At 42.3% G+C, this 21,097-nt stretch overlaps 1 protein-coding gene across 3 annotated transcripts in view; it reads left to right on the forward strand.

The window, feature by feature from the left end:
* The window catches only part of LOC106584973 (AP-1 complex subunit beta-1), a 51,930-nt gene that overhangs the window by 24,418 nt on the left and 6,415 nt on the right, over positions 1–21,097 (forward strand). For all 3 annotated transcript variants that reach the window (XM_045707192.2, XM_014170659.3, XM_014170660.3), the window contains 3 exons: positions 15,237–15,321; positions 15,829–15,915; positions 18,485–18,639. In XM_045707192.2, coding sequence (XP_045563148.1) covers positions 15,237–15,321; positions 15,829–15,915; positions 18,485–18,639 — 327 coding nt within the window. The remainder of the gene's footprint in view (positions 1–15,236; positions 15,322–15,828; positions 15,916–18,484; positions 18,640–21,097) is intronic.

Consider the following 21,097-nt stretch of genomic DNA (forward strand, 5'->3'; position numbering starts at 1 on the left):
GGTTGAAAAGCCATAGCACATAATTATTTTTTTTCAACAGGTAATGGTCAATAATATCAAAGGCATCATCAGTCATTTGTGTCAGTGCAGTACATGTTGAGAGCCCTTCTCTATAAGCATGCTGAAAGTCTGTTGTTAACCTCTCTGGGCTAGGTGGCACCAAATCGTCCCACCTACGTAACAGCCAGTGCAATCCCGTGGCGCGTTATTCAAAAACCTTAGAAATGCAAAACCTTCAATTTTTCAAACATATGACTATTTTACACCATTTTAAAGATAAGACTCTCGTTAATCTAACCACACTGTCCGATTTCAAAAAGGCTTTACAACGAAAGCAAAACATTAGATTATGTCAGCAGAGTACCCAGCCAGAAATAATCAGACACCCATTTTTCAAGCTAGCATATAATGTCACATAAACCCAAACCACAGCTAAATGTAGCACTAACCTTTGATGATCGTCATCAGATGACAACCCTAGGACATTATGTTATACAATACATGCATGTTTTGTTCAATCAAGTTCATATTTATATCAAAAACCAGCTTTTTACATTAGCATGTGACTAGCATTCCAACCGAACACTGCCGGTGAATTTACTAAATTACTCACGATAAACGTTCACAAAAAGCATAACAATTATTTTAAGAATTATAGATACAGAACTCCTCTATGCACTCGATATGTCCGATTTTAAAATAGCTTTTCGGTGAAAGCACATTTTGCAATATTCTCAGTAGATAGCCTGGCATCACAGGGCTAGCTATTTAGACACCCAGCAAGTTTAGCACTCATCAAAGTCAGATTTACTATAAGAATAATGTTATTACCTTTGCTGTCTTCGTCAGAATGCACTCCCAGGACTTCTACTTCAATAACAAATGTTGGTTTGGTCCAAAATAATCCATCGTTATATCCAAACAGCGGCGTTTTGTTCGTGCGTTCAAGACACCATCCGAAAGGGTAAATAAGGGTTACGAGCATGGCGCAATTCGTGACAAAAAAATTCTAAATATTCCATTACCGTACTTCGAAGCATGTCAACCGCTGTTTAAAATCCATTTTCATGCCATTTTTCTCGTAAAAAAGCGATAATATTCCGACCGGGAATCTGCATTTAGGTAAACAGACGAAAAAAAATAAAGCATTCGGTCGACTCGGGCACACGCGTAAGCCCACAGTACTCTGAGCGGCCACTTGCCAAACGCGATAAAGTGTTTCAGCCAGAGCCTGCCTCGATATCGTTCAGCTTTTTCCCGGGCTCTGAGAGCCTATGGGAGCCGTAAGAAGTGTCACGTTAGAGCAAAGATCCTAAATCTTCAATAAAAACAGCCTAGATTAAACACATCTTGTCAGACAGGCCACTTCCTGCATGGAATCTTCTCAGGTTTTGGCCTGCCATATGAGTTCTGTTATACTCACAGACACCATTCAAACAGTTTTAGAAACTTTAGGGTGTTTTCTATCCAAAGCCAATAATTATATGCATATTCTAGTTACTGGGCAGGAGTAGTAACCAGATTAAATCGGGTACGTTTTTTATCCGGCTGTGTCAATACTGCCCCCTAGCCCTAACAGGTTAATTTGTTGACAGGGAAATACAATGCTATTTGGTGAAACACAATTTTTTCCAACAGTTTGCTAAGAACTGGCAGGAAGCTTAAAGGTCTGCTGTTAGAACCAGAAAATGCTGCTTTACCACTGGCGGAATTACTTTGACTTCCCTCCAGGCCTGTTGACAAAGACTTTCCTCTAGGCTCAGATTATAGCCACTCCTATCCGTCATATTGTTAGTCAGCTACCATCATCAGTAGCTTTCAATGCCAGGAGGTTTGTCGTTATTGATCGATAACAATAATTTTCCATCTCTCCTACACTGACTTTACAAAATTCAAACTTGCAATGCTTTTCTTTCATTATTTGTATTTTTATGCATGAATACAATTGCTCACTGTTCATTGTTGGCATATCCTGCCTAAGTTTGTCCACTTTATTTAATTGGCAGCCATTAAAATAATTTGCAACATCAAATGGTTTTGTGATGAATAAGCCATCTGATTCGATGGAAGATGGAGTTCAATTTGTCTTTCTGCCCATAATTTCATTTAAAGTACTCCAAAGTTTTTTTTCTTCCATCATTCTTTATATCATTGATCTTGGCTTCATAATAAAGTTTCTTCTTCTTTTTGTAGTTTAGTCACATAATTTCTCAATTTGCAGTAAGTAAGCCAGTCAGATGTGCAGCCAGACTTATTAGCCACTCCTTTTGCCTCATCTCTTTCAACCATACAGTTTTTCAATTCCTCATCAATCCATGGAGCCTTAACAGTTCTAACAGCCAGTATTATCCTGTCTGTGTTTCTGAAGCTGCAACATAATAACAGCCATTTCTGACTGAAAAGTAATGTTACTGAAATCCCTCATTTGTTTAGGAATTACCTCAACCCTTACTGTTTTTACGTGACACATATGCATCGCATGCATGTGACCAATAGGGCCTGACCTGTAGTATATCATAATTGCATCTATTAAATAGGTTATAACAAACTCTGAACACGTGACAGCAAAATGTATGCAGAGGATGTGACAAACTCGAAACAGGGGAATGTTTACTGGTTCCTCAGGAGGTAAAGGGGAAGTTGGATGTGTGGAATAAATTTGACTAGTGGAAAATACTGGAGATCAAGAAAAAGAATGTAAGGAGCAAGCGCTACGTGCATATGTGTGCCAAACAGGTGCTGTTACATTACAATATACACTACCGTTCAAAAGTTTGGGGCAACTTAGAAATGTCCTTGTTTTCCATGAAAACATACATGAAATGAGATGCCAAATGAATAGGAAATATAGTCAAGATGTTGACAAGGTTATAAATAAAGATATATATTTTTTAAATTTAAATAATTGTAGACTTCAAACTTTTGCTTTTGTCAAAGAATCCTCCATTTGCAGCAATTACAGCCTTGCTGACCTTTGGCATTCTAGTTGTCAATTTGTTGAGGTAGTCCGAAGAGATTTCACCCCATGCTTCCTGAAGCACCTCCCACAAGTTGGATTGACTTGATGGGCACTTCTTACGTACCGTACGGTCAAGCTGCTCCCACAACAGCTCAATAGAGTTGAGATCCGGAGACTGTGCTGGCCACTCCATTATAGACAGAATACCAGCTGACTGCTTCTTCCCTAAATAGTTATTGCATAGTTTGGAGCTGTGCTTTGGGTCATTGTCCTGTTGTAGGAGGAAATTGGCTCCAATTAAGCGCCGTCCACAGGGTATGGCGTTGCAAAATGGAGTGATAGCCTTCCTCCTTCAAGATCCCTTTTACCCTGTACAAGTCTCCCACTTTACCACCACCAATGCACCCCTAGACCATCACATTGCCTCCACCATGCTTGTCAGATGGCATCAAGCACTCCTCCAGCATCTTCATTTTTTTCTGCGTCTCACGAATGTTGTTTGTGATCCAAACACCTCAAACTTAGATTTGTCTGTCCATAACACATTTTTCCGATCTTCTGTCCAGTGTCTGTTCTTTTGCCCTTCTTAATTTTTTATTTTCATTGGCCAGTCTGAAATATCAATCAACTGTATTTATAAAGCCATTTTTACATCAGCCGATGTCACAAAGTGCTATATAGAAACCCAGCCTAAATCCACAAACGGCAAGCAATGCAGATGTAGAAGCACGGTGGCTAGGAAAAACTCCTTAGAAAGGCAGGAACCTAGAGAGGAACCAGGTTCTGAGGGGTGGCCAGTCCTCTTCTGGCTGTGCCGGGTGGAGATTATAACAGCACATGGCCAAGATGTTCATAGATGACCAGCAGGGTCAAATAATAATAATCAGTGGTTGTAGAGGGTGCAACAGGTCAGCACCTCAGGAGTAAATGTCAGTTGGCTTTTCATAGCCGATCATTGAGTGAGTTAGAGTGAGAGTTAGTGAGTGAGTACACAGCAGGTCCGGGACAAGGTAGCACATCCGGTGAACAGGTCAGTGTTCATAGCTGCAGGCAGAACAGTTGAAACTGGAGCAGCAGCATGACCAGGTGGACTGGGGACCGCAAGGAGTCATCAGGCCAGGTAATCCTGAGGCATGGTCCTAGGGCTCAGGTCCTCCGAGGGAAAGAGAAGGACACCTCGCAAGTCCTCAACTGCCATCTTCATTAAATAGTACCCGCAAAACACCAGTCTCAACGTCAACACTCTACTAATGATATGGCTTTTTCTTTGCAACTCTGCCTAGAAGGCCTGCATCCTGGAGTCGCCTCTTCACTGTTGACATTGAGACTGGTGTTTTGCGGGTACTATTTAATGAACCTGCCAGTTGAGGACTTGCGAGGCGTCTGTTTCTCAAACTAGACACTAATGTACTTGTCCTCTTGCTCAGTTGTGCACCGGGGCATCCCACTCTTTCTATTCTGGTTAGCGCCAGTTTGCGCTGTTCTATGAAGGGAGTAGGACACAGTGTTGTACGAGATCTTCAGTTTCTAGCCAATTTCTCACATGGAATAGCCTTCATTTCTCAGAACAAGAATAGACTGATGGGTTTCAGAAGAAAGTGCTTTGTTTCTGGCCATTTTGAGCCTGTAATCGAACCCACAAATGCTGATACTCCAGATACTCAACTAGTCTAAAGAAGGCCAGTTTTATTGCTTCTTTAATCAGAACAACAGTTTTCAGCTGTGCTAACATAATTGCAAAAGGGTTTTCTAATGATCAATTAGCCTTTTTTAAAATGATAAACTTGAATTAGCTAACACAACGTGCCATTGGAAAACAGGAGTGATGGGTGCTGATAATGGGCCTATGTAGATATTCCATACAAATTCAGCCGTTTCCAGCTACAATAGTAATTTACAACATTAACAATGTCTACGCTGTATTTCTGATCAATTTGATGTTATTTTAATGGATGAAAAATTAGCTTTTCTTTCAAAAACAAGGACATTTCTAAGTGACCCTAAACTTCTGGTTTTCTGACCATTTGGAACAATGTAAACAACAATTATAAGCGTACCAGAGTCTGTTGTAATGTTTTTTTTTCCTAAAGCCTTTATTACAGCAAAGACTAAAAACCAGTCGCCTTCATTTGTGATTGCAATTTCAGAAATGGAACTGTTTATATAGGCCTATTTATTGTTTTCGCTAATTATGCAGTGGTTGCTTTATTACATTTTAAAACTAAAATGCTTGATTGCATTTGAAATCATGAATGACTCCTATGCTGTGTGATGACATTAACAAATAAATGATTGATACAGTAGCCTACATAACTATTGAAATATAGACCTAAGTAAGTTACTGTATTAAGGCTAAACAGTATGATCTCTTAGACCTACAGCTCGATGGTGGTTATACAAGGCTGCTATACTATGCCTACTAATGATAATGACGTTACTTATTATACTGAACAAAAATATAAATGCAACAATTTCAAAGGTTTTGTTGAGTTACAGTTCATGTAAGTAAATCAGTCAATTGAAACAAATTCATTAGGTCCTAATCTATGGATTTCATATGACTGGGCAGGGGTACAGCCATGGGTGGATACTGGCTGACCCACTGGGGAGCCAGGCCCAGCCAATCAGAATGAGTTTTTCCTCACAAAAGGGCTTTATTACAGACCAAAATACTCCTCAGTTTCATCAACTGTCCGGGTGGCTGGTCTCAGATTATTCCACAGGTGAAGAAGCTGTATGTGGAGGTCCTGGGCTGGTGTGGTTAAATGTGGTCTTAGGTTGTGAGGCCAGTTGTATGTACTGCCAAATTCTCTAAAAGGACGTTGGAGGTGGCTTATGGTAGAGAAATTAATATTAAATTATCTGGCAACAGCTCTGGTGAACATTCCTGCAGTCCGCATGCCAATTGCACGCTCCCTCAACTTGAGACATCTGTGGCATTGTGTTTTGTGACAACTGCACGTTTTAGTGGCCTTTTATTTTCCCCAGCACAAGCTGCACCTGTGTAATGATCATGCTTCTTGATATGCCACACACGTCAGGTGGATGAATTATCTTGACAAAGGATAAAATGCTCACTAACATGGATGTAAACAAATTTGTGCTCAATTTGAGAGCGATAATATTTTTGTGCGTATGGTACCTTTTTTTCTGGGATGTTTTTTTCAGCTCATTAAACATGGGAACAGCACTTTACATGTTGAGTTTATATTTTTGTTCAGTGTATTATAATGATGGTCATAATAACAATAAGAAGATCAAGGAAAAAGTAGGATGATTATAATAAATGAAAAAAAAATGACAATTTGGAACAGTGTAAACAGCACTAAATTATAAATAATACCAGAGGTGTAATGAAAATAAAGTGTAAAGCCTTTATTACAGCATAGCAAAGATTAAAAAGACACATTTTTGATTGTTTATTTGACATGTGGTTGCCTGAGGCTTCGTGCTCACAGAATCAGTAGGCTATTAAACAAACATTCAAACAGGCAACAGAAGCAAGATCTGTCTTATTTCTGTAGATATTGTGATTTCTAAAGCCAGGCACATTTAACAGTTAGGCTGTTGGTTATAGACAGATTTTATGTTGGGGTTTCCACTCTCCTCACTTTTCTTAGACAATTAAGGCAAGAGCTGTTTTCTTGTCTCCTAACTCCGCCACTGCATCCGCCGCATTGTTCTAAACACCTATATGCTGGTTAACTTTGCAATTATGCACATAGCAACATGGTCTAGGACAATGCCTTTGGGGGTACACCAATTAAAAATGTAATTCGCATTTAAAAAAAATTGTAATTACTTTATTTTCTCTTCTAATTTTCAACAGTACATTTATATTTTCCAACGGGGCTAAACAGTTGAAGTTGGAAGTTTACATACACCTTAGCCAAATACATTTCAACTCAGTTTTTCACAATTTCTGACATTTAATCCTAGTAAAAATTCCCTGTCTTAGGTCAGTTAGGATCACCACTTTATTTTAAGAATGTGAAATGTCAGAATAGTAGTAGAGATTTGTTTCAGCTTTTATTTATTTCTTCACATTCCCAATGGGTCATAAGTTTACATACACTAAACTAGTATTTGGTAGCATTGCCTTTAAATTATTTAACTTGGGTCAAACGTTTCGGGTAGCCTGGTGGTCAAGATGTGTTGGTATCTGTACTGATGGAAGCAGTTGCTTCTGACGCCACTTGGGTACGCTGCAGCATCCACCGAGAGGCTCTTGTTGCCAAGGGAATGCCTGTCAGCTTGAAAGACGTTTTGGACACTACAGTGAAAATGGTTAACTTTGTTAAAGCAATGCCCCTGAACTCTCGTGTATTTTCTGCACTATGCAATGATATGGGCAGCGCCATTTAACGCTTTTACAACACAGAAGTGCGCTGGTTATCAAGGGGTGAAGTATTGACACGTTTCTTTAAAATTGTGAGACGAGCTTAGCTTTCTTTACTGACCATAATTTTAACTTGTCATCATGCAAGCGGTCTGACGAATTTCTCACATGACTGGCCTATTTGGGTGATGTTTTTTTCTCCTGAATGATCTGAATCTAGGATTACAGGGACAAAATTGAGGCTATGATTAAGAAGTTGGAGCTCTTTTCTGTCTGCACTAACAAGGACAACACATGTCTTTCCATCGTTGTATGATTTTGTGTGTGCAAAGAACTCAAGCTTACGGACAATGTCAAATGTGATATAGCAAAGCACCTGAAGTAGCTGGGTACACAGGTACTTTCCGGAAACGGACGACACAAACTGGATTTGTTATCCCTTTCATGCCCTGCCTCCAGTCCTCTTACCAATATCTGAACAAGAGAGCCTCATTGAAATTGCAACAAGCGGTTCTGGGAAAATAACATTTCATCAGAAGCCACTGCCAGATTTCTGGATAGGGCTGCGCTCAGTTTCTTCCCTTGGCAAATCGCGCTGTTAAGACACTGATGACCTTTGCAACCACGTACCTATGTGAGAGTGGATTCTCAGCCCTCGATGGCATGAAAACTAAATAGAGGAACATCAGTGCACTGTTGAATTTATGTATTTTCTGTGTGTGGAAAAATGATTAAAGACTGAGACTCTCTCCAATACAACCCAACATTGCGGCGTATGTGCATCCTTTCAAGCACACCCTTCTCATTAACCTGTGGTGAGTTATTCACAATTTCTGATGAACAAATAAGGTTTTATATGTAAGATGGCTAAATAAAGAGCAAAATTATTAATTCTTATTTGTGCCCTGGTCCTATAAGAGCTCTTTGTCACTTCCCACGGGCTGGGTTGTGACAACTCACACTCTTATGTTTAATAAATGTATTGTGTGGGGGGGGGGGGGGGGGGGGGGGGCGCAGGCTTACAAGGATGGCAAAAAAACTACATTTGAGAGTGCACTGACCCTGGTGCTAGAGGGGGTACGCAGCTGGAGGTTGAATGTTTTGAAGGAGTACGGGACTCCTAAAAACTTTGGGAACCACTGGTCTAGGAAAATGCATCAATTCAGCAGCGCACTGCTGTTACAGAACCGCGCACAGTGACCACTATCCAATGCAAAATAATGATTTTTATTTGTGTTGCACCATTGTTCTTACATAATATAACCATATATCATTTCAGTAGCAATTGTCACTCTGATGGACTGTGCCGTCTCCTCCACCTCCACAATGGATCAGTCCACTCGGACAGACGCGAATCATACAGGTGTCTTCTACACCTTTATTGAAAACATTTTTGCTACTGCTCGACTGGAATCTGTCGACCAACAGCCTATCAACCAGTCGACTAAATGGGGTCAGCCCTAATTCAGACTCATATAACCATTCAATGTTCATGAAGAGAAGTGATGCCCCCGCTGCATCTTATTCTACTCCTATATTATTCAAGCATGTCATTACAATGATGACTATAAGGACAATGGAACTTATATACATTTAATTGTTGAAAGAGATGAAGGAAGCAAGAGAGAAAGAGGAGGTTGGCTATAATACGCACGTCGCACAACAGTAGAGGAAATATTTATGAAAGGTAGGCCTATATATGCGTCAGCCTACGAATGATAAAATGTCAAATTTAAAATCACATTCACTAGCCTATAATTGTAACTTTGTAGGCCGCATGTCCTGCACCAGCATCACATGTTCTCCCCCAGCTTCATGATTTGAACGAGGTGAGTAATTCCAGTCCATATCATACAGTACAGTAATGCAGTCCACAGTCAAAGATTAGACTACTGGAACTTGTTTAACTTATTTATCCAAGAGCGAGCGGCTACATCTATGGGCTTTTATGTTTTTCTGTCCTGCTTAGGCTGTGTGATAGGCTACGTATTGGATAACGGCACAATCATTTGGGCTTTTTTGGGCTTGGGCTTATAAAATATCTTTAATGTATGTCTCATCAGGCTCAGTTAGAATCAGACTTGAATTTTCATGCTGATCGAAGCTGTAATCAAATCCAGACATTTATATGCTTTAGAATGACACTTCCGGTTTTGGTGGGAAATACCTGTTTACCCAGGAGAAAGGTGATTTTATTCTCGGGATGGAACATTTGTAAAATACAGGGAAAATATTCAACCCTACTGCAGACACATGCTTGTTTTAACTGTCAGGTTGACAATTGTTACCACATGGGATGGCAGCTTTGGCCTTTACATATGCTTTGTTAATTATAAAACACAGCCCCCAGTTGAATTTGTTCAGCCTCATTGTCTTAGCCATGTCTTGGCTTCACCTCAAATCATGTTCAAGTACTGCCAGGTTATTATTTAAATTCCTGAGCTATAGAAACAGGATGAAATATGACATGACAGAGCCTCTGGAACTTTAGTTATTAGTTGAGAAACAGAACTGAGAGAGACGGGGCCTCTAGATCAGAGCAGCCCTCTGATGACTTGGGGGGATGGAACATTGTGCAGCTGGTAAGAGAAAATAAGGGGTTCCAGGAGAGATGAGAGGTGGGGATGGTTATTAGCGGTCACCTCACACTGTGCTGCTCTAGTCTACGCCACAGCTCTGTTCTGTTTCCCCTGACCCCAGCACTCCTCCTCCCAGCCAGCTGTATTCCTACAGGAGGAGGAGTCAGTGGTGGAAAAAGTACCCAATTTTCATACTTGAGTAAAAGTAAAGATGCGTTCAAAGAAAATGACTCTAGTAAAAGTGAGTCACCCAGCAAAATACTACTTGAGTAAAAGTATTTGGTTTTAAGTAACCTTTATTGCTTTATTGTTATTGCTCAAATAACAAACAACAGTAACGGAACCCCCATCAGAAGCTAGCCAGCTAACTAGCTAGTAGTCAGTTAGCCACTGTAAGCGGTCATCACCGTTAACTCGGACATCAGCCAGCCTCAGCCCGGTCAATTCCTGCCAGTCTGCACAGCGCGATATCAACCCAGAGCATAGCAGACTGCTTTTTCTCTACCACATCTCCAGATTCCTACCGCAAGCTCTGAACCTTTACACTGGATCATCGCAGCTAGCTAGCTGCTATCCGAGTGGCTACTCCTGGCTAACGTCTCCAGTTAGCCTGGAGCTAGCCTCGAGCTAGGCCCATCTCCCAGCTAGACGAAGAGATCCATCAGACAATTCCTGGGCTTCAATACCTCTTTTGCCAATTGGCCTGGACCCTTTGCTGCCGACACGGAGCCCCGCCGATCCATCATGACTGGTCTGCCGACGTAACCGTCCGAGGGGGTTTCAACAGGCTCTTCCGTCACGACGTCCCCCTGAGGCCCATTTGCTAGCCTGCTAGCCCCGGCCTGCTAGCGGTCTGAATCGCCATGTCTCCAGCTCGCCTAGCTACTCACTGGACCCTATGATCACTCGGCTACACATGCCTCTCCCTAATGTCAATATGCCTTGTCTATTGCTGTTTTGGTTAGTGATTATTGTCTTATTTTACTGTGGAGCCTCCAGCCCTGCAAAATATGCCTTAGCTAGCCCTTTTGTTCCACCCCCCACACATGCGGTGACCTCCCCTGGCTTAAATGGTGCCTCTAGAGACAAAACCTCTCATCGTCACTCAATGCCTAGGTTTACCTCCACTGTACTCGCATCCTACCATACCCTTGTCTATACATTATGCCTTGAATCTATTCTTCCGCGCCCAGAAATCTGCTCCTTTTACTCTCTGTTCCGAACGCACTAGACCAGTTCTTATAGCCTTTAGCCATACCCTTATCCTACTCCTCCTCTGGTGATGTAGAGGTTAACCCAGGCCCTGCAGCCCCCAGCATCACTCCCATTCCCCAGGCGCTCTCATTTGTTGACTTCTGTAAAAGCCTTGGTTTCATGCATGTTAACATTAGAAGCCTCCTCCCTAAGCTTGTTTTATTCACTGCTTTAGCACACTTCGCCAACCCGGATGTCCTAGCCGTGTCTGAATCCTGGCTTAGGAAGGCCACCAAAAATCCATACATTTCCATCCCTAACTATAACATTTTCCGACAAGAAAGAACTGCCAAAGGGAGCGGAGTAAGCCTGCAGAGTTCTGTCATACTATCCAGGTCTGTGCCCAAACAATTCTAGCTTCTACATTTAAAAATCCACCTTTCCAGAAACAAGTCTGTCACCGTTGCCGCTTGTTATAGACCACCTTCAGCCCCCAGCTGTGCCCTGGACACCATATGTGAAATGATTGCCCCCCATTTATCTTCAGAGTTCGTACTGTTAGGTGACCTAACTGGGACATGCTTACCACCCCAGCCGTCCTACAATCTAAGCTAGATGCCCTCAATATCACACAAATTATCAAGGGAACCTACCAGATACAACCATAAATCTGTAACCATGGGCACCCTCTTAGATATCATCCTGACCAACTTGCCCTCTAAATACCTCTGCTGTCTTCAACCAGGATCTCAGCGATCACTGCCTCATTGCCTGCGTGCGTCCGCGGTCAAACGACTACCCCTCATCACTGTCAAACACTCCCTAAAACACTTCAGCAAGCAGGCCTTTCTAATCGACCTGGCCCGGGTATCCTGGAAGGATGTTGACCTCATCCCATCAGTAGAGGATGCCTGGTTGCTCTTCAAAAGTGCTTTCCTCTTAAATAAGCATGCCCCGTTCAAAAAATGTAGAACTAAGAACAGATACAGCCCTTGATTCACCCCAGACTTGACTGCCCTTGACCAGCACAAAAACATCCAATGGCGTTCTGCATTAGCATCGAATAGCCCCGCAATATGCAACTTTTCAGGGAAGTCAGGAACCAATATACTCAGTAAGGCTAGCTTTTTCAAACAGAAATGTGCTTCCTGTAGCACTAATTACAAAAAGTTTTGGGACACTGTAAAGTTCATGGAGAATAAGAGCAGCTGCCCACTGCACTGAGGATAGGAAACACTCGCCACCGATAATTCTACGATAATCGATCATTTCAATAAGCATTTTTCTACGGCTGGCCATGCTTACCACCTGGCTACCCCATACCCCGGCCAACATCTCAGCACCCCCTGCAGCAACTTACCTAAGGCCCCCCCCCCCCCCCCCCCCCCCCCCCCTCGCCTCTCCTTCACCCAAATCCAGACAGCTGACATTCTGAAAGAGCTGCAAAATCTGGATCCCTACAAATCAGCTGGGCTAGACAATCTGGACCCTCTTTCTAAAATTATCTGCCGAAATTGTTGCAACCTCTATTACTAGCCTATCCAACCTCTCTCTCGTATCGTCTGAAATCCCCAAAGATTGGAACGCTGCCGCGGTCATCCCCCTCTTCAAAGAGGGTGACACTCTAGACCCTAACCGTTATAGATCTATATCCATCCTGCCCTGCCTTTTCTAAAATCTTCGAAAGCCAAGTTAACAGATCACCGACTATTTTGAATCCCACCGTACCTTCTCCACTATACAATCTGGTTTCCGAGCTGGTCATGGGTGCACCTCAGCCACGCTCAAGGTCCTAAACGATATCATAACCGCCATCGATAAAAGACAGTACTGTGCAGCCATCTTCATCGACCTGGCCAAGGCTTTCGACTCTGTCAATCACCGCATTCTTATCGGCAGACTCCATAACCTTGGCATCTCAAATGACTGCCTCGCCTGGTTCACCAACTACTTCTCTGATAGAGTTCAATGTGTCAAATTGGAGGGCCTGTTGTCCGGGCCTCTGGCAGTCTCTATGGGTGTGCCACAGGGTTCAATTCTTGGGCTGACTCTTTTCTCTGTATATATCAATGATGTCGCTCTTGCTGTTGGTGACCCTCTGATCCACCTCTACGCAGACGACACCACCTCCTTCAATCATGCTGCCAAACATACTCTCGTAAAACTGACGATCCTTTACTTCGGTGATGTCATTTACAAAATAGCCTCCAACACTCTACTCAGCAAACTGGATGTTGTCTGTCACCAAAGCCCCATATACTACCCACCACTGCGACCTGTATGCTCTCGTTGGCTGGCCCTCACTACATATTCGTCTCAGTTCACTGGTCACCATAGCAACACCCACCCATAGCACGCACTCCAGCAGGTGTATTTCACTGGTCATCTCCAAAGCCAACACTTCCTTTGACCGCCTTTCCTTCCAGTTTTCTGCTGCCGATGACTGGAACGAATTGCAAAAATCACTGAAGCTGGAGTCTTATATCTCCCTCTAACTTTAAGCATCAGTTGTCAGAGCAGCTTACCGATGGCTGTGTACAGGTATAGTCAATCTGTAAATAGCACACCAACTACCTCATCCCCATATTATTGCTTACCCTCTTGCTCTTTTGCACCCAGTATCTCTACTTGCACATCTATCACTCCAGTGTTAATGCTAAATTGTAATTATTTCGCCTCTGGCCTATATTTTGCCTACCTTCCTACTCTTCTACATTTGCACACACTGTACATAGATTTTTTTCTATTGTGTTATTGACTGTACATTTGTTTAACTCTTGTTTTTGTCGCACTGCTTTGCTTTATCTTGGCCAGGTCGTAGTGGTAAATGAGAACTTGTTCTCAACTGGCCTACCTTGTTAAATAAGGTGAAATGAAACAATGTATACTCAAGTAAAATAATATATTTCAAATTCCTTATATTTAGCAAACCAGACGGCACAATTGTCTTGTTTTTATTTTATTTGCGGATAGCCAGTACACTCACTCATAATTTACAGACAAAGCATTCGTGTTTAGTGAGTTCGCCAGATCAGAGGCAGTAGGGATGACCAGGGATGTTCTCTTGATAAGTGTGTGAATTGGACCATTTTCCTGTCCTGCTAAGCATTCAAAAGGTAATGAGTACTTTGGGGGTCAGGGGAAATGTAAAGTAAAAGTTGTCAAAAATATCAATCGTAAAGTACAGATACCCTTTAAAAACTACTAAAGTAGTACTTTACACCACTGCTGACTGTTATTTAGCCAACAGTCACTTTCTCACTTTACCTGATGGAAATGTTGTACTCATCACTGCTTAACTATTTGTTCCATACAGGCCCAAGACCTGTATGATGGTACTGTAGGCTACAAACACATAGTTTAGCAGCAGTGATGTGTTTCTATTAGGCAATGTACTTTTATGATCCAGAAGTTGTGTGAAGGTTAGAGAGAGACGTAGGGAGGCCCAGCTATACAGTGTACCCCCACTGCAGTACAGACAGCCTGGCAGGCAGGCAGGCGCTGCGTCAACAGAGCACCAATATTCCCTCATAAATTATTCAGAGAATTTCTCTTGTCATCCCCTCCACCCCACAGGCTTAACTCAACCTCATTGTCCTCATCACTCTTCTATAGAGCAGTCAGATCGGTACGGTGACCGCTCCACAAAGTTCTTAGAGTATACTGTGTCTGCGTCCCAAATCGCACCCTATTCCCTATATAGTGCCCCTATGGGCCCTGGTCAAAGGTATTGCACTATAAAGGGAATAGGGTGCCATTTGGGATGCATTCTATGTTAGGTTTCAATGACGATGTAGTCAAATTGCCTTTTTAGGCATCATCTGGTCTAAGGACAAATAAAATCATTTGTAGCATGGTATCTTTATTCTCTAGTTACCAGAGAAAACAGAAGGGATGGAACTGAGGGAAGAATAAGAGATGTTGCCTTAAACAGGCCTGACAGATCGAGAAAGGGAGGGAGAGAGCATCTCCTTGTGTAGTAGAATGTGGAGTGCAGCGTATGCTATCGTGTGTGTCATATCCACAGGACAATAACATCTCTTGTTCAATAACCCCACACATGCCCTGCAGTGTCTATCCTTTCAGACTACTTGAAAACAATGAGTCATTGATTGCCCCTTCATCTCTCCATCCCCCCCTCCCCTCTATGTAATCACTCTAACAGGTGGCTGTGAAGAACAACATTGATGTCTTCTACTTCAGCTGCCAATACCCCATCAGCATGCTGTTTGTGGAAGATGGAAAGATGGGTGAGTGTACCTGAATAGACTACTCAGTGAATCATGGTTTTGCGGTCTCCTTTTCCATAGCTTCAAACCAGGCCGACGCCAGCCCGTGACTATTACGTCAATCTCAGGAAAGCCTTTTTTTGTGTGTGTATGTGTGTTTTCTGCACATGGAACTATCTAGTCATGCATTTGCTCTCAGATCACACATCTGTGACATTGGTTCCAATTTCCCCTGTTGTGTTCCTACTCTGGTTGATTCAGTCTGGGGGAATGTGGTGGTGTTTGTCCCCCTGTGGAGGCTCCAGATGGGGCGAGCAGTAGGAACGCTGCTGGAGGCTGGGAGCTAATGCTCCGGATCCTAAAAGCACAGCAGGACCGGCATTGTTCAGCACAACAACAAACTGTTTACCGTTCATTAGTTTCTTATTTCCGTTCTCATTCTGCGCTCTCCCTCCTTTCTTTCTTTCTTTTTTCCTCTGTTTCTCATTCCTTCCCACCGTCTTAATTCTTCTTTGTATCTCTCCCCAGAGCGACAGGTGTTCCTGGCCACATGGAAAGACATTCCTAACGACAACGAGTCTCAGTTCCAGATCCAAGACTGTCATCTCAACTCAGGTGAGACAGACCGAGACAAAGAAGGGATTGGAGGGATAAAAGGAGAGGAGAGAGGAGGAGAATGTGCACCACCTGCTTTGTGTTGAGACAGCTTGGCATGTAACCTAAAATGTTGCACTGTGGAAACAGACTGGAGCTCTGACAGTGCTTGTTTCTATCTACAGTGCCTTCAGAAAGTATTCATACCCCTTGACTTATTCCACATTGTGTTACGTTACAGCCTGACTTCAAAACTTTCTCCCCCATCTATTCACAATACCCCATAATGACAAAGGGAAGACATGTTTTAGATATTTTTGCAAATGTATTGAAAATGAACTACAAAAATAGCAATGTACATAAGAATTCACACCCCTGAGTCAATACATGTTCGAATCATCTTTGGCAATGATTACAGCTGTAAGTCTCTTAAGAGCTGTGCACACCTGGATTGTACAATATTTGCCCGTTTAAGAAAAAAGAATACATTCAAGAAATGTCATGTTGGTTGCTGATCATTTCTTGACAGCCATTTTCAAGTCTTGACCTAGATTTTCAAGCCAATTTAAGTCCACACTAACTAGGCCACTCAGGAACATTTCAACGTTGTCTAGATAAGCAATTCCAGTGTATTTGGTTTTGTATTTTAGGTTCTTGTTTTGCTAAAAGGTGGATTTGTCTTCGTGTCTGTTGGAAAGCAGACTGAACCAGGTTTTCCTCTAGGATGTTGCCTGTGCTTAGCTCTATTCCGTTTCTTTTATCCTAAAATAAAAACTCCCTAGTACTTGCTGATGACCAGCATACCCATAACATGATGCAGCCTCCACCATACTTGAAAATATTAAGTGGTACTCTGATGTGATGTGTTGGATTTTCCCCAAATGCTTTGTGTTCAGGACATGAAGTTAATTTATTTGCCACATTTCTTGCAGTTTTACTTTAGTGCCTTATTGCAAACAGGATGCATGTTTTGGAATATTTTCTTATTCTATACAGGCTTCCTACTTTTCACTATAGTTACTCCACAATACTAACCTAAATGACAATGTTGTTGATCTAGCTTCAGTTTTCTCCTATCACAGCCATTAAACTCCATAACTGTTTTAAAGTCACCATTGCCTCATGGTGAAATCCCTGAGTCCCTGTGTTGAATGACACCTGTATTTTCGTAGTGACTGGGTGTATTGATACACCATCCAAAGTGTAATTAATAACTTAACCATGCTCAAAGGAATATTCAATGTATGCGGATTTATTTTTTACCCATCTATCAATAGGTGCCCTTCATTGCGAGGCATTAGAAAACCTCCCTGGTCCTTGTGGTTGAATCTGTGTTTGAAATTCACTGCTCGACTGAGGGACCTTACAATTATCTGTATGTGTGGGGTGCAGAGATGAGGTAGTCATTCAAAAATATGTTAAACACCATTATTGTACACAGAGTGAGTCCATGCAGCTTATTATGTGACTTGTTTAGCACAGTTTTACTCCTGAATTTATTTAGGCTTGCCATAACAAAGGGGTTGGATATTTAATGACTCAAGACATTTTCGATTTTCATTTTTAATGAATTTGTAAGAAGTTCTAAACATAATTCCACTTTGACATCTTGGGGTATTGTGTGTGTGTGTGTGTGTGTGTGTGTGTTGGCCACTGACAAACATCTCAATTTTAATACACTTTAAATTGAGGCTGTAACCACAAAATGTGTAAAGGTCTAGGGATGTGAATACTTTCTGACAGCACTGTATCTAATGCATATATTTAGTTAACTTTTAGCCTGCTGGCCTTATTTACATGTGATAATCTGGTTTTACACAACCATGAAAACCGCTATGTCTAAGCTAAATGACTAATGACGGCTCATAGTATATTACCCCGAATAGATAGAATTTCCTTTTTAAGGTGAAAATGTATGATTGAGACGTTACCGTAGCGTGACAGTGAGACGCACCGTGGGCAAGTTAATTAAGGAGTATATCTTTGCCATGCAGGTAGTTTGAAACAGTCACCGTTACTGAAAATATAGTTACCATTTTGAATTCAAGGGCTTAGGCTATGGCAGTGTTTCATCAGTGCTCTCTGCAGATGAGTAAAGTCACAGCCCATGAAAAGAGAATTGTGTTTCAGAAAGACAGAGTGAATTCTGAGAGAAATAGAGCTAGGACAGTTTCTAGAGTATGAACTGCGAAAGGACCCAGACTTTAGTCTACTACCTGCCTTCCCAGAGCCGATGATTAATGACCGCAGCCTGGTTTTCATTATGGTCCTGATTGCAATGCAGTCCCCAAGCCCCTTCCCATTAAAGCTGAACAGTAGTATGGCTGAAGGTCCAGGTTCAGCTCTCTACATGGTGCCATCATATTGCACCGGTCTGATCCCCTCAGGTACAGTTGACAGCTTGTAACACAAGCCTACCGAACACTCCGAGGCTAATTATCATCACTTGTAGAACACTGTTTCCACATCATCTGCAGATGGAGATGAACCGTTGTTTGCCTGGGAGTTTTAAAATGTTAACGGGGTATTTCAAGTTTGAGAAGAAGTGACCATTGTGATTTAAGGGCTATTCTCTTGTCCCCCTAAACAGATGCGGCCAGCAACAAGCTGCAGGGCAGTAACATCTTCACCATAGCCAAGCGCACGGTGGAGGGCCAGGATATGCTTTACATGTCCATCAAACTGTCCAACGGCATCTGGGTGCTGGCTGAGCTGAAGGTGCAGGCTGGAAACCCCAACTACACGGTGAGTTCAGGGACAAGGAGGGACGGATAACAACATTACTAATGGAAAGAGAAATCTACGAAAGAGAGGAGTGGGCAGTGTTGTAGTTTCCCAAGCTACTAAAGCTACCCTTAAGAATAGTATAGTTTACTTAACTACTTTCTCAAAGTAACGGCACAGCCAGAAGAGGACTGGCCACCCCTCATAGCCTGGTTCCTCTCTGGGTTTCTTCCTAGGTTCTGGCCTTTCTAGAGTTGTTCCTAGCCACTGTGCTTCTATACCTACATTGCTTGCTGTTTGGTGTTTTAGGCTGGGTTTCTGTACAGCACTTTGAGATATCAGCTGATGTAAGAAGGGCTTTATAAATAAATTTGATTGATTGATGTTAACTACACCACCATTCAAAAGTTTGTGGTTGCTTAGAAATCTCCATGTTTTCCATGAAAACATACACTACCGGTCAAAGGTTTTAGAGCACCTACTCATTCAAGGGTTTTTCTTTATTTTTTACTATTTCTACATTGTAGAATAATAGTGAAGACATCAAAACTATGAAATAACACGCATGGAATCATGTAGTAACCAAAAAAGTGTTAAACAAATCAAAATATATTTCATATTTGAGATTCTTCCAATAGCCACCCTTTGCCTTGATCACAACTTTGCACACTCTTGACATTCTCTCAACCAGCTTCGTAGTCACCTGGAATGCATTTCAATTAACAGGTGTGTCTTGTTAATTTGTGGAATTTCTTTCCTTAATGCGTTTGAGCCAATCAGTTGTGTTGTGACAAGGTAGTAGGGGTGGGTATACAGAAGATAGCCCTATTTGGTAGAAGACCAAGTCCACATTATGGTACGAACAGCTCAAATAAGCAAAGAGAAATGACAGTCCATCATTACTTTAAGACATGAAGGTCAGTCAATCCGGAAAACCATCAAGCGCTATGATGAAACTGGCTCTCATGAGGACCGCCACAGGAATGGAAGAGCCAGAGTTACCTCTGCTGCAGAGGACAAGTTCAGTAGAGTTACCAGCCTCAGAAATTGCAGCCTAAATAATTGCTTCAGAGTTCAAGTAACAGACACATCTCAACATCAACTGTTCAGAGGAGACTGTGGGAATTAGGCCTTCATGGTCGAGTTGCTGCAAAGAAACCACTACTAAAGGACACCCAATAAGAAGAAGAGAATTGCTTGGGCCAAGAAACACGTGCAATGGACATTAGACTGGTGGAAATTTGTCCTTTGGTCTGGAGTCCAAATTGGACATTTTTGGTTCCAACCGCCGTGTCTTTGTGAGACACGGTGTGGGTGAACGGACAATCTCCACATATGTATTTCCCACCGTAAAGCATGGAGGGGGAGGTGTTATGGTGCGGGGTGCTTTGCTGGTGACACTGTCTGTGATTTATTTAGAATTCAAGGCACACTTAACCAGAATGGTTACCACAGCATTCTGCAGCGATACGCCATCCCATCTCTGTGTGCTTTCGGGACCTTTAACAGAATGTGTCTGGCGGAACGGGTGTTGTATGTGGAGGATGAGGGCTGCAGTAGATATCTCAGATAGGGGGGAGTGAGGCCTAAGAAGGTTTTATAAATAAGCATCAACCAGTGGGTCTTGCGACGGGTATACAGTGAAAGAAGCGCTACTACGATAGAGGAAACCAAGTCTAGATTTAACTTTAGCCTGCAGCTTTGATATGTTTTCTCGAAGGGCAGTGTACCATCTAGCCATACTCCCAAGTACTTGTATGAGGTGACTACCTCAAGCTCTAAACCCTGATAGGTAGTAATCACACTGTTTGGGAGAGGTGCATTCTTCTTACCAAACCACATGACCTTTGTTTTGGAGGTGTTCAGAACAAGGTTAAGGGCAGGGAAAGCTTGTTGGACACTAAGAAAGTTTTGTTGTAGAGTGTTTAACACAAACTCCGGGGAGGGGGCAGCTGAGTATAAGACTATTATCTGCATATAAATGGATGAGAGAGCTTCTTACAGCCTGAGCTATGTTGTTGATGTAAATTGAGAAGAGTGTGGGGCCTAGGATTGATCTTTAGGGTACTCCCTTGGTGACAGGCAGTGGCTGAGACAGCAGATTTTCTGACTTTATACACTGCACTCTTTGAGAGAGGTAGTTAGCAAACCAGGCCAAAGACCCCTCAGAGACACCAATACTCCTTAGTCGGCCCGCAAGAATGAAATCAAATCAAATCAAATCAAATTTATTTTTATATAGCCCTTCGTACATCAGCTGATATTCTCAAAGTGCTGTACAGAAACCCAGCCTAAAACCCCAAACAGCAAGCAAAGCATGTGAAAGAAGCACGGTGGCTAGGAAAAACTCCCTAGGAAAAACTCCCTAGAAAGGCCAAAAACCTAGGAAGAAACCTAGAGAGGAACCAGGCTATGAGGGGTGGCCAGTCCTCTTCTGGCTGTGCAGGGTGGATATTATAACAGAACATGGTCAAAATGT

This window comes from Salmo salar, chromosome 24 (assembly GCF_965601325.2).
Source record: "Salmo salar chromosome 24, fSalSal1, whole genome shotgun sequence".
Lineage (NCBI taxonomy): Eukaryota > Metazoa > Chordata > Actinopteri > Salmoniformes > Salmonidae > Salmo > Salmo salar.